Source organism: Lepeophtheirus salmonis, chromosome 7 (genome assembly GCF_016086655.4).
Source record: "Lepeophtheirus salmonis chromosome 7, UVic_Lsal_1.4, whole genome shotgun sequence".
NCBI classification, from domain to species: domain Eukaryota; kingdom Metazoa; phylum Arthropoda; class Copepoda; order Siphonostomatoida; family Caligidae; genus Lepeophtheirus; species Lepeophtheirus salmonis.
The window spans coordinates 4,655,899-4,670,904 of record NC_052137.2 but is presented as its reverse complement, the minus strand read 5'-3'; the positions used below and the strand labels follow the sequence as shown (position 1 = coordinate 4,670,904).

Here is a 15,006-nt window from a genome sequence, read left to right as displayed (position 1 = left end):
AAAAGAGTGAGAGATAGACACACAACATTGGGAATACAACATAATATTAACAAATTTTCATTAGACGCTCGTGTAGCCAGCAATAAAGCCTGGTTGATGTTGTTTTTTTTGTCTTAATTTCATAAGTTTTCGCTTTGTGTATTGTGTAGGTATGTACGTTCCTTGCTAGTTACTTAAATGTAAAATTTAAATATTGACTTGATGGATTTAAAATAGGATTTTACTTTCTTTATATCGGGGAATTTTATATGTTCAACTTCTTCATTACAAATATTTACATAAAATTTATTTGAGTTAATCCGTTGTATATTTTACAAAACAAAAATTATGGAATGGTTCTACTTTGATGTAGCATAGTTAGATATGTTTTTTTTTAAGAGCACACCTGTGTACACTTGAATTAAAAACCTTGTTAACATCAGCTGCCTGTTATATGATTTTAGGGGGAGAAAAATGAATTACTGCTATATAGAAGAGAACCTTCTGTATTTAAAATAACATTAGTTCAGGGAAAATATTGTAATTATATTTAAATTCATGTATAGTTACTTTATTAAGCGTTTTTAAATCAATTTACACCAAAGATAGACGAGAATTCTTCTTTCCAAGGGAGATGAAACGTCACATCCAAGACATATTAAATAATGAACAAATAAAAAAAGAAAGAACACACGCATAAGTCGTTTTTCCTATTCTCATCAATCAACTTAGTTTTTTTTTTCACACATATCCTTTCTTTAAGCATAGTTAGGTATGTATAAAATATGTCCTGCCCGTATGTAAATAAAAAAATACAGCCAAAAATGAACGTAATCACTCTCACAATTAAAAGAATGTTTGGAAGACAATCAGCTTTACCGGGATGACGTTTTGTTATATCTACTGCAAGCAGCTGTGAGAAGAAGTAAATAAATACAAATCTTTATATAGCAAGGACATATAGGCACTTGTAACTTCCGAGCAAACCTTCATTGTTCGTGATGAAAATTGTGTGTACTTTTTAGCTCACACTTTTTTTTTTTTTTTTTTTTTGGGCCAATTGAAGAGTGAATTTTCTTTTACTAACCTACTGTCATTATTATTCCATTCATTAGGAGTGAACTTTCTTCCCTACCCCATACAAGTACAACGTAGCATTTATGTACGTACAAAACCGGATGGAACATTTGAGTGTGCTCATAAAAGACGAAGGATTTGTTGCGGAGTTTTAATTTTAAGTCTTTGTTGGGCTTAGAATAGAATTGAGGATCGATATAAGAGTAATTCCTGCATACTCTCTTGTTTATTTCCATCTTACCCTTTACCCCTCGTAACAGCTGCTTTAAAAGAAATTAAAAATTAAACTTCAAATATTAATTTTTTTCCCCAAATTTAAAAAAAAAAATCCATAGTTATCCACAGGAAATTATTTTTTCTGGAAAAAAAGTTCAAAAATTTAATTTTTGAAATTAAGCTTTTGGATATTTTTTTTTTAACCATTGTTATTCATGGAAAATTAATTTTTTTTACAAAAAATTTCACATATTAAATTTTTTGGAAAAAAAATTAAAAAATCCATAAAAATTCAAATATTTAATTTTAAAGTAAAGAGCAAATATAACTTAATTTGGGCTACCCCCCAAATTAAGTAGTATCTCCTCCAGGCCTCCCCCTGCAGACACTCCACTATCTCCTTCTTGAGGTTTATTTATTAACTCTCAACCTCGACTATGAAAAACGAAAGGAAAAATTTGAAACAAAAACATTTGCATTTTCTACTTTTCTTGTTGCCAACTGTTAATTATTATTTAGAGAAGATTTATTCATTATAATATTATTAATTGTTATGGCTATTTCATAATTTATTATTTTTGATAAATAAACAAAGTAATAAGTTGTTCTATACATATGCTCCGTTTCCAAAAGGACAGGAATACAATTTCTTGTTTACCCCTGGTCGATTATATAATATATATATAGGCCATTTTATTATTTATATGGACAAATTTTGGTTATCATTCACAATTACTAATGTATAACTTCACTTATAATAAAATATTAAAAAGCAATATTACAATACATGATGGAATAAAATACTATGTAGATATTGATAATATGTATTTCCTTTTAAAAATGGTGAAGAAATAATATGATAATGATGATCTTGGAGTTATAAATGATATAAAGATATAAATGGCAGTTTGTATAATTCATTTATTTGGCTAACTACCAGATGATTTTGGGCCTTTTTTCTGTTTCTTTTTGGAGGAAAGGTTGTGTGATACAATAAAGGTAACGACGTGATAGAGATTAAAAATAGTTTAGTAATGTGAAGAAGAAGTTCACCCCATCGTAGTTGACCAAAACATTCCAAATGTACATGTAATAAATAGATATATTAATAACATAGAGGGTGCTTCAATTATATTTATGATCAATCCTCACTGTATTTTAGATTTAATATTCTTTTTATTTATGGAACTCTTTAGTTTTTATACTAGTATAGGATGATTCCATACAAGATCTGAAGGGATTGATGAATAAATAGCCTATAGAGAATATAATGAGAGACAAAGTTTCAGTTGATGGTGCTAGAAGTAGTAGAATATGAGTCAACTTTTGTCAGAGGCATAGATATGTTTTGAATTGAATCTTGTTAGCTATTAATACTTATCACTTATTAGTAACAACTAAAATGTTTAAATATCGCATGGATGGTTAATGCCATGCTTATGCAATTTCGTCAGATGATGGATGACATATTTTGATTGAATAATGTACTTATCAAACCACCACTAAAAGTACCATTTCGAGAATGAATACGGTTATTCGAGAATTGAATAACATATAATTAATGTAATTTATTTTTATATTTCAAAAAATATGTAGAAAACAAAAAATAAAATAAAATAAATAATTAATAGAAGTTGTAGCACATACATAAAACTACAATTTAAAATAAATCAAAAATATTTTTACCCAGTCCTAGACAAAAATTTATGATTTGTTTGAAATGTAAAAGATGCTATTATTATGTCAATAGAAATAAATGATTAAATATTGCAGCGAGGGATAATATTACCTTTTAAAATTTTGTCAAATGATAGATTTAATATTTTGGTTTAGTCATTTAAGTTTTAAAAAAAATATATTTTTTTAAATAAAAAGGGAAATTTATAGTTATTAGTTATTTTAACCGTGAAAAATATCACATTTAGTTTGGAAATAAGCCAAAAGCCGCACAACTATGAGCCATTTTCTATAATAATTTGAATTTTATATCAATCAAGGATGAATAAATGACTTCTTTTATAATATCTGGGCAATACAAAATTAAATTAGTGGATAGATAATAATAGTAAACACAAATGATTCAATAATAGGGATTGTTTTATGTATAATAATGGTCACTAGGGTACACTCTATAATCAAAACCTGACAAGATCTTAAATTGTAGATCCTATGAGGCCAGGATTTGTCGAAAAATTCAAATTACTACGTGGCATCCTTTTCTTGTGATATAAACATTCTATCAAAACTTGGATTTTTCACATTCGATAATGTTTTCAATTAAAATTATCGTTTAAAATTATATAAGGTTTTGCCGTTATACTAAGCCTTGCATCAGCTGATAAGACTTGCCGGGCGTTAAACAGTCCCAAGGACGGTTTATGTAGAAGAAGCCACAAGGGCATCCTCTATTCAGTCAAAATCTGCCAGAATCTCACATTTAAACTCTAAGGGGAAGTCGAATTTCGGTCATAAAAGTTCAAATTACTCCGTGCTATCATTTTCTTGTGATATAAACTTTCCATCCAGCTTGGATTTTTCATATTTCCAATTTTTTTCAGTCATAGTTCACGACGTTCCTCTCTAACACAAAAATACCCTATGCATTTTGTTGTCAGCTGTCGATTCCCTCTCTGACTCAATATGTCATGGCTATTTCATAATTTATTATTTTTGTTAAATACACGAATAAATTAGTTAGGCAATACTTATGCTTCGTTTCCAAAAGAACAGAAACACAATTCCTTGCTAATCCCTCGTCACTTATATAATATATATATTGGCTATTTTATTATTTATATGAAGAAATTTTGGCTATCATACACAATTACTAATGTATCACTTCACTTATAATAAAATGTTACGAAGCAATATTATAACACACTACAGAATAAAATACTTAGTATTAATTATATATTATGATATACGAGTATATATATGTAATTCATTTTTTTTAAATGTGGAGATATAATTTGAAAATGTTATTCTGAGAGTACCTAAGGAATAATTAGCAGTTGGTACGATCGACTAATTGGCTAATTTCCATATGTTTATGACCTTTTACTGTTTCTTTTTGGAGGAAAGGTTGCGTGAAAAATATGAAGGTAACGATGAGAGTTATGGTTTAAAATTCTATTGAGTTTTGCCGAGATACTAGCGCCGTACGTTTGCAAACAAGTCGTGCGGGCGTTAAACAATCCAGCTGGGAATAGTTAACAGCCTAACCATTTAATACGAGTAAAGGGCCTAACTTAGCGAATTAAACCAATTAACGTGCAGAACACTGATTAGGGGAAAAGAAGCAGAAACATTAACAGCTGACAACAAAAGGCACATTATATTTTTGTGTAAGTGAGGTGACGACTCCGAGACAAGAGTCAACATATGGAAATTAATAAAACAGCAAGCTGAAAAAAAATAACAACTCTATCTTTTTTTTTGTTAGTATTTCAAAGAGCTGATCGTGCTTGAGCTTTTAAATTTGCATATTTTATAAGTTCTGAGCAAGGATGTGCCCTATCGGTCTAGTTAAAAAGTCGAACCGAGACAGCAATATATTGCTTATCGGTCTCGGTCCTTGTGCTTTTGTTCCTTTATAGAATATTTATAGAAAATACAACATATATTATAAAAAATAAATTAGCTTTAATCAATAAGTTAATTTAATGAGTTTTTTTTTTTTTTTTTCTTGTGCAATTGTAGCGATCCAAGCAAGGAATCATATTTTTTTAAACATCAACAACAAGGGACAAATGTTTTTTTACGTGTATACTATATTTTGTAGGATGAAGTGTTTGTCTTGTGATAATTAATTATTGAATTTGTCACTACTTGACCTGTTGTTTTCAATGCTCATGAATGGAAACTCTTATTTGTAATAGAATTATTGTTATTTGATCCAAAATGTATACCGTTCTTGACTACAAACATACATTATGATGCTACAGAATAATCATTTATGATAGTTCATTAGAGTATTTTTCAGCTAGTAACTTTAACAGGTAACTAATATTTTGATTTCCTCCCCCCCAAAAAAAAAAAAAAAACTCATTTTTTTATTTTAAGTATAAATCGACTTTTAAAATGCTCTATTTGTTCTCTAATTTTCTTTGAGTTCGACCCTTAAAATGTATTGCCAAACAATGTGCGACCCTCATACCTCTCATTGAGAAATGAATATAAAATTTGGAGAGCATTTTACGCAAATATATGACTCAAAGCTTTTATCAACTCTATAAAGTTCAATCCAGAGGCAAGTTATATGAATATATTGATCAAAAATAAAGATTTTAATTCTTAAAAAAAAATAAGAAATACAACGACAAAATAATCGAATATATTGTAACTATAAAATCAGCGACATATTATGTATTACTTGGAATCATTTCTATCCTATCAATTATCTTTTTTGCAACAAATAAACTGAAAATTGAGAATCACAAACAAATAATATTACAGACTATTACAGAATTTGTCAAGTGTTTTGAATCAAAGAGCATCTTCCATATCGGAAAACAGATGATTAACTCTGATGGTAAGAGAGTAATGGCGTATCCAGTTTTTTTTTTTTTTTTTGTGGAGCACTTTCTTCTGGTAAATACTTTTTAAAATGATTCAGAAGAGACTTATAAAATATATGTACTTTCATAATTATTTAAGTTTTGATGCCACTCAAAGTAATGTTAATTTAAATGATATCTTTTATAAATAAAGAGTACTTGTCCGGGGGAAAAGAGGACTGATGGGCACACTAATGTAATAATTTATCCTTCAATGGGATTTCCTAGACTATAATATTAAGAGGCTTTTTAAGTATCTTAACGGCTGTTTAACAGAGCTGGGAAACGTACCATCTTTTTATTCCATATCTGTATCTTCATATCATTTTTTCAGATAGTGATTCCGTATCACGGATATCTACATCTCCTTATATTTCAAGTTCAGTTTCAAGTCCTTGAATATTTTTATCAAGTCCGCAGAAAGTATAAAATACTTTAAAGAGTAGCGCTTAATATACAGTAAAAAAAATGGAAATGGCTCTGATGCCTAAGTCAAGTCGCTAGTCTTTGGGGGTTTTTTTATCATGGACTTCAGTTCAATTTCTTCACCTCTGTTATTTAATATCCTTAGAGACAGAGATTGTATTTGTGTATAAAATGTACATATACATTAGTTTAAGTACTAAGGATTATTTCTTTATTTTAGGAGACATTTTGGGTTATTTTGTCAAATAAGTAAGTGTTATAGGGGTTTGAATATGATGAATTTCTATGATACAAGTAATTTAGTGTTAATAATAACTAGTCTCCATCGAGTGAATTAAAAAATCAATAATGTATACCCATTGATATTATACCTAGCTAGTTCTTACATACAAGTACATTCAAGCTCTCCTTCTCTCTGTTTCTTTCACTCAGTCCTATACAAACACCAGCTTATCACATCTATGAATGATATGTTTCTTATCTTCTTCCATGTTTATAGTATATATATATATAAAATAACAAGCGCATTTATTGGTTGTTTGGTTGATGGCAGATGGTTTAATGGTTAAAGTCAGCTGAGGAGGTATTGTAGTATATAAAACTCACATAGAGACATTGTGTTGTCTCTTTCTTGTTGTACACAGGTCTTCAGATAACTGAGCTTTACTATGTTGTAAATTGAGCTTATATGGATCTAATGATACCTAGATCATTTGGGCACATTGTACTCCATAGTTTAAGAACGAGTTATAAAAAATATATTATGGCCTCATATTCCCAAGTTGAGGAATTGTAGCGTTGTTCCAACGAGGTGTTTTCATGTCATAATGTCATGAAAAGTCTATAGAATGACGTGTATTATATATTTATATAAGCTTTTTACCAATTCATTCCATTTGGATAATATTAATATTATTACTCAGTCTACGTTCCTTAGCTGGAAATCAATGTATTAATAGACTTGAACAACATATTTTACGTACTCACTAGTATAAAAAATACTCATGCAATAAATTACAATAAAATTTGTTCATGCTCAAAATGAGTGAAATTAAAAAAATTCATGATCATTACATGGCATTGAGAATTCAATTTTGACCCTGAATCCAATATCTTTAAGGTTCTCCCGAAAGTAGATGACTACTTCAGACATGATTCGTTTACTGAGTTTAAAGATGCCGCCGGTACGTGGAACCTATTATCAGGTCGAATACTTATGAAATTGAATATCCCCCGGGCAGTAAGACAATAGCGTCAATAACAATAATAATAAAAGGAACGCGCGTCAACCCTTTCTCTCCTTGCGTAGAAGGAAAAGATAATTCGCCGAAAGGTGGCTCTGAGCTTCCAAAAGGAAGCTTCATATAATAATAAAATATATGAGGAAGATGGATTGAAAAAAAAAAGAAAAAAAAAGATGATTTTTTTAGCCTCATATCATATCATGAAAAAGAAGGAGGAAGGAGAAGAAGAAATTGGTACGCCTTGGGCGTGGGAAAAGAGAGGGCGCTGGGCCGCAAGTTGAGGCTATGTTAGAAGGACTAGGAGAAAATGCAGAATTGGCCTCGCCCGTGTATTAAAAAAAGCGTGCGTGTTTGTGTAAAGGAAGCGTGCCTTGTGGGTATAGTGTGTGTGTGTATATTGTTGAGTGAGTAGTAAGCCGTGCTGGAATGACTTGTGTCGCCATTTTGAAAAAATAATAAAAAAATAAAGTAGAAAAAAAGGAAGAAAGAAAGAAAGAAAAATCAAAATAAGAATTCGGAAGACGACTCATCGAGTGTGTGAGAGGACAAGAGAATATCCAGGGTGTGCATCGGCTTTTTGAGGTATGCGATCCTTGTTGTCTTGGTTGTCATTGAAGAGATCCTTTGGGGTGATATCGGTGTGAGAAGCGTGTTGAGGAGAAGCGGCGATTGTGAGAGAGGAGAGAGAGGCCGTGAGGATGAGCAGTGCGGTCGCGGCCACGACGGTTAAGGTTGTGGATGATGCCTCGGGGTAAGTTGATTCTTTTGACTCTGGGATGAGTCCCTTTCTGACTCGCTATTGTGCTTTGTGCCCCTTGCAGTCCCATGGAGATAGTTGACGCGCTCCTGGAGGGGCCACGCAGAAGTCTGAGGAAAAGAGGAGAGACTTCCTACGCGGAGAGTCCGGACATGATGATCATCGAAGAAGAACCTCCTCCAAAGTATCCACATCAATCCAACGGGGGGGAGTTGCACATGAAGTCAGATCCATCGCAACTCCAGCTTGAAGATGATGAAGTCTCTCAAGACGAGACGACGGCGCCCGTCTCCGCCATCCCCCTTCCAAAGGTAGTGCCCATCACTTGCTAAACAGATACATTTCATTGTTGAAATTGGAAAACATCCATATTCATAATGAAAGAATGGACTTTCCAAGCTTTATTCTGAATAGTAAATAATTGAGTTACGATGATTTGGCTCTCAACACATGGTACACAGGATAAGATTCGTGCAATTCTATGTTCCATGTTTCATTATTAAGGAATATAATTTCCAAGCTTTATGCTGCTATAAGTAAATATTTCAGCAATTTGGCACCCACCCCACGATATCTTCGTAATCTGCAAGATACGAGTACTCTTAGTAATCATTATTTCTCCCTATTTTGAAAATTCAAACGTAGTATAGTAAGTTATGATCAATTTAGTTTTTATTAGTGATCTCTCTCAGTTGATGTGTCGTCTATCCAACTTGACGACAGTTACTTTTCTTTTTGATTTACACTCACAAGGATTTAGACAATGATTACTCCGTTACCCATACCATGCATATGACCTTGTATTAACTCTTATCTTCGTCCATTTCAGGATATCCCTCCCAATATCATGGCAGAGCGAAGGGCTGCCATTAAAAAACTACAAACTAGACTGAGAAACGAAGAAATGTCCTTAGTTTTATTAAAGAAGATCCAGCAATCTCAAGTCCTTGCCGCTGCTGCTGCTGCGACGGCTGCAGCAAATGCGAAACCCACTACGGCCACTAGACCGGGTACCTCCTCGCCTAGTGTCTCTATAATTGGGGGTGGTGCCACTATTACACCTGCCAAAGGCCCATCCAAATCTAATGTTAGGTCCTCTGCGAATATGCATCATCATCAAAATGATAAAATTTTGACAAATTCGGATATCATGCAGCTGAAAGCGGTAAGTGAAATCAAAGGCCCAGAGTAGTAGCAGTAATTCTACATTATTATTTTTTCCCTATTTTCCAGGATAACAAAGGACTTCCTCCTTCTTTACCACCTAATTTAATCAATTTGATGACGAACAGTGGTCTTACAGCACATACTAAACCTAAAAGTAAGGTTGACCATGAAACACCTCAGCAGAAACAAGCGGCTGCCAAACTAGCATTAAGGAAACAATTAGAAAAAACTCTACTTCAAGTAAGTAGCAATATAATATGGCAAAGGGGAATGAATTATTACTTTTTGTTTTCTTCATTACTCAAGTGTTTAATTTCTCTCTCTATCTACGTTTATTTCAGATACCGCCTCCTAAACCTCCTCCACCTGAAATGCATTTCATACCCAATCCTACCAATTCTGAATTTATATGCCTATTGGGATTAGAAGAGTGTGTTAGTAAAATTCTTCTTGAAAATAAGGAAAATACTATCATGATGACTCCCTTCAGTTGCAGTCAGTGTAGTACTGACTTCACCCCCACCTGGAAGTGGGATAAAGGGGCTAAAGGTAAGGACACCACATGCATTTTGTCTAGAATACTTTCCTTTAGATGTAGATTCTTACTTTCCATGTATGTACCAAAAAAACTAACTATTACTATGTATACAATCCATCGCACCCCTAACTAATTAAGGGTGCTTATTTGATGCGCATGTTCTATTTTTTTTTCTTCCCCTTATGTATATAATGTCGATCATATTTATAGTCGCGCTCGCGAGGCACAGGGTTCACAAAGAAAGAAAAAATTGTATTATTTTTTTTCTCCAAGGCTTGAATGGCGTACATAATAATTTTTTGGTTAGGCATAAAAAAAGCACACTTAAAAAAAGTAAAAAAAAAAAAAAAAGTGTTTCTCTTTATTTTTATTATTATTTCACATCAACAATAATAAATTTAAATATCGCAAATGAACGCTCTACTTCTATTATATTCTCTTTACTTAATTCGTATACCCTTTTTTTTTTGTACATATACATAAATGATCGCTTTATATCTTCATACAATATAATTGGTGGTAACAAAACTAATTGTCCTGTTTCTTTGATTAATTAATATATCACTATCAATTTTGGTATGTTTTTGAAAAGCTGGGAATTGACCAAGTGGGTGGAGTAAAAACATATGGAGCTGATTGGTCCCTAGTTTTGACTGAGTTGTATAATATTATGTCATCCACCAAGTATGTATGTGGACTGTGTTGCAAATATCAATACAACTAAATTACTCTTCATCTAATATGTGTAATAGAGTTCATGTATGAAAAAAGAGGGGGGGGGGATCACTGATTTATTGTTCTTTCTTATTTGTATGTTTCGTGTTAAATAAAAGTTCTCTTAGCCAATGACCATAAATATACTTTTTTTTTTTTTTTTCTTATTCCCCCCTTTTTTTTTTTTTTAAGAATATACATATATATTTAACGACTTTAACGTCTCATACTTTTTTCTTCTTCTTTCTATTATTCTTCCCTTCTAATTCCTTTTTAACGGGTAGAATATATGTATGTGTATGAATTTGATTATAATATCCTTCAATTGCTTTTTCTCTTCATATGTAATATCCAAGGAAAATACATCGATAAAGTTATATTTTTTCCTTCCACATAATCCCCCCCCCCCCTCTCTATCTCTCTAATTTTGGTTGTTGTAAGATCGATAAATGCATGCTTGTTTATATTTGCTTTTTAAGAGGAACACTTTAATCAATTGTTTTTTAATTTACATTTTCAGGCAAAGAGGTGAAAGTGATTTGTGAGAACTGTGTGACTACGAATGTAAAGAAGGCATTAAAAGCAGAGCATACAAATCGTCTGAAGTCTGCTTTTGTTAAAGCTTTACAACAGGAACAAGAATTAGAAGCTCATATGGCCCAAGAGACCGCAGCAGCTGCTGCTGCAGCTACTGCAGCCGCTGTGTCAAATAACTCTGTAACTCTTTCTCGCGCTCCACGAGTCAGATCACCTGCATCTGATTACCGGCGCTCCGGACTGACTGTCTCTCCAGCATTACCAAACTCTCGTTCTTCATCTAACACCTCACCGAGCCCATCTTCGTCAAGGTTCTCCTCTGGGAATCTTCCAGCCGTTTCGATTACCCAGCAGCGTACACCACCAGTTACATCATCCTCTTCCAGAGTTCAAGCCTCACGTAATTCCAGACACGACAATTATCATCATCGTAATAATTCCCATGCGAATATTAACAATCATGTCAGTAATTCCTCTTCAAAGCAACAGCAGCAACACCTGCAACAACAACACCACCAACAACAACAACACCAATCCTCATCTAACAACAACTCCTCTGCGAATTTGTTGGGAGGATACGATCTCGCAAGTATGACTGCTCTACAAGCAGCAGCCACACAACAATTACTTCTTGCTGGAAATAATACTTCCGGGAGAAATAGTTCTGGTAATGGAAGTGCGGCTGCCGCCCAAATGGCTGCTCTTAGCCAGCATCTCATGAATCCTCTATTGTACAACTATCAGGCTTTGGCTTTACAAGCTGCGATGCAGGCTGCTGCTAGCATGGGGAACAACACCAACAATAGTGGTAACGCAGCTGCGGGTGTACGATATAACTCCGCCTCGGCAGCCAATCAAATGCTTGAACTTCAACAACAAATCCAACGACAATATCTTCTTGATATGATACCTCCCGGCTCGCTATCCCAATCATGGGGTGGGGCAAAGAAATAATATACATTAGGATGACGACTTGATTGATTGATTGATTTTATTCTCTACGTTCGTTCACATGCAATATAGACCAACAACATTCATTCGGTTAGTTCGTATGAGAAAGAAAATGTAAACAACACAAAATAATTATAAACATCCATCCCCTCCAGTTTGTTTCACAAATCAGATCAGATAAACCTGTTTATTTTTATATTCTGTTACAACTTACAACTGATGATGATTTGACTTGTGTTACCCGGTCCATAACGTATAATATATTTATAGTGTATGAAGAGTCATAAAAGTGATTATTGAATACAAAGAAGAAGAAGGAGAAACATATTTTAGGAGTGAATACAATTACTGTTCTTATAACTGGGTCGCTTATGAGAGAGAAATAACTTTTTCTTCCTTAATGTGTGTGTGTGTGTGAATTCTTCTTATTTACAAATTTATTTAAACAAGCATAAAAAAAAGACAACTTCAATGAAGAAGATGATGTATAAAAACAAAGCAAAAATATTACGATATCGACGTGAATATTAAATAGTGGTGGTGTTGCTGTTTTGCTGTGTTTTTTTTTGTATGCGAAATACATAAAAAAAAAAAAAAAAAAAAAAAAAGAAGATATCAATTGTCTCAGATCAGTTGTTTTTGTTCTATAATTATGATTATTATTTGGAGATGATGTGTTAACTTATAGACGTTATTTATATACTACATATATGCTATTGTGTAACCTTTAATTTTGATCTTCTATATATTTTTTTATTAGGGAATAAGGTATTTACATATTTTTATCGCATATATCTACACATATACATACTTTATATACATATATTATATATGTATATATACTACATCTTCTATCTACCCTCTTTTTTTATTTGAAAGGACAAAATATGTAAAAATACAACTGATTGCTATAGTCAAGTGTGTCGAGGACTTTCATTACATTACTATTTTTATATATAGTTGATTCATTATATTATTATTATAATTATTATTACTTGTGATAGAATGTACCTACTTTTCTTCCTTCTCATACACTATTATACATACACACACTCTCTCTCTCTCTCTCTTCCTCATTAATTATCCATCAATAGATTTGATGTTATTGTATTATTAACATAATTCATTGATAAAATATCTTGTATGTGCAGTAACAGTGTTTAACGAAGAACCCGGTTGACATTGAAGTTCATTATTACTATTATTTATATAACTCCAATTAGTCGTTGTCAACCTCTGTTGTTTTATGTATCTATTAGTGTTGAGACTCTTTCTGAGACCCAACTTTAATGTTTTTCAAATTGTAGAGAGATTCTTTCGGCCTCAATGATATATATAGACTGATTTTCTCCCTTGTATGATTTATTCAAGTCATTTAACTTTGACGTTTAAGTGCTGATATTCTTTATTTTAAAAGGCAACCATTTATCTATTGAATTGGCTTAAAGGACTGAAATAGTTCGGCTCATGAAACATCATAACGGTCTCAGACCCGTCTAGGATTTTCAGACAGAAAATATGTTGTAGACAAGTTTCTTCGTCTTATTTAATTATTATAATATGAATCATTTGTATAATTACGCACTCTACTTGTTGATACACTTGTTTCATTTTGATATATTCAAATTACTTGTTTATTGTGTACTTACAAAACATGAGCACGTGTGCTTTTGAACTTTATAATATGCCACTTGTCAATTATATTAATTAATTCTAGTTGGAAAAGATAGTAACAAATCAACCAAACATCGATTAAAAATCCAATCACTCTTAACCTTTTTGCCGCAAGTACTCACATTTTTTGCAACTTTTACACGACATAATATTGCCACAAAATACGTCGCCGAGTCAGTTAATAATTTTTATTTCAAAATTTCTTATTTTGTCTTCCTTAATCATTAGTGCCTATAATAATCTGAGATCTTGGTGCATTATCCTAATCAAAGTAGGATGTACACATAGTGTGTAGTTTGTGGTGTATTGACTTAAAATGGAGAAAATCCCAATGGATTTTCTCAATTTATATATACATACAGACCAATATTTCATAGAATTATTTGATTCAATTATGAGCTTACTATTCAAATTACTGGGATGAGTGAAGATACCCAAGAATTTCTTTATTTGATATAAGAGACTTATATTGGCCCCAATATGTCCCACTCCAAAAAAATATCTATCAATTACTCAATGTGAAAGTGCCAAATATTTCATAGACTTATTTGAGTCAATTAGACGCTATTATTCAAATTAATGGACTATGTTAAGATACCTAATAATTTCGGTAAATTTTATAACCTTAATTTGATTGAAGAGACTTAACTTGGCCCTGAGTTAGCCCATTTCAAATAATATCCATCAATTTATCATTGTGGAAGTGTCCGACGTTTCATCGACTTATTTGACTTAATTATAGGCTTATTACTCAAATTACTGTGATGAGTGAAGACAGCTAAGAATTTTAGCTATGTTTTAGAACCTGTATTTGATTTAAGAGACTTATATTTGGAATAAAGTTGATTATTCCTTAATTGTGAGGATCAATTTTACCTTCTTTAAGGTTTGCAATTTTTTGCATATAAGAATAATTATTTGATACAAACTGAGGAATATTCTTCGTCAAAAAATAGTACTAGCTTACTTTTGTGTTGAAGGGTCACATATATAATTGTAATATGATCAAGCATGTATCTAATGGCTCCCCCCTCAAACAAATGTTTAGATAAAGTGTGTGTTTTAAGTTAAAACGTATGTCTACAACATATTTTCTGTTGTGCAGTGTTTCGATTATTTCCTTTTGTGTGAGTGTAATATTCATATATAAAAAAAAGGAGAAAAAAGAAG

The 15,006-nt window shown here is 32.1% G+C and overlaps 1 protein-coding gene and 1 long non-coding RNA gene across 2 annotated transcripts; one reads left to right on the top strand and one right to left on the bottom strand.

Moving 5' to 3' along the window:
- Nucleotides 1-1,870: 1,870 nt before the first annotated feature.
- On the bottom strand, nucleotides 1,871-7,248 carry LOC139905994 (uncharacterized). The gene is made up of 2 exons (XR_011781183.1): nucleotides 6,626-7,248; nucleotides 1,871-2,528 (listed from the first exon to the last, which is right to left on the bottom strand). It is a non-coding gene; the product is annotated as an uncharacterized lncRNA (long non-coding RNA).
- Nucleotides 7,249-7,379: 131 nt separating this feature from the next.
- Nucleotides 7,380-13,075, top strand: simj (transcriptional repressor p66-beta simjang). Its single transcript, XM_040716105.2, has 6 exons — nucleotides 7,380-8,249; nucleotides 8,320-8,566; nucleotides 9,085-9,420; nucleotides 9,489-9,662; nucleotides 9,764-9,971; nucleotides 11,195-13,075. Exons 1-6 carry the CDS (start codon nucleotides 8,197-8,199, stop codon nucleotides 12,163-12,165), a joined length of 1,989 nt encoding a protein of 662 aa, XP_040572039.1. The 5' UTR covers nucleotides 7,380-8,196; the 3' UTR covers nucleotides 12,166-13,075.
- Nucleotides 13,076-15,006: the final 1,931 nt, after the last annotated feature.

Coding starts and splice junctions, on each gene's coding strand:
- simj (XM_040716105.2), top strand. CDS start 8,197: ATGAGCAGTGCGGTCGCGGCCACGACGGTTAAGGTTGTGGATGATGCC. Junction 8,250..8,319: donor GTTGTGGATGATGCCTCGGG/GTAAGTTGATTC, acceptor TGCCCCTTGCAG/TCCCATGGAGATAGTTGACG. Junction 9,972..11,194: donor GTGGGATAAAGGGGCTAAAG/GTAAGGACACCA, acceptor TTACATTTTCAG/GCAAAGAGGTGAAAGTGATT.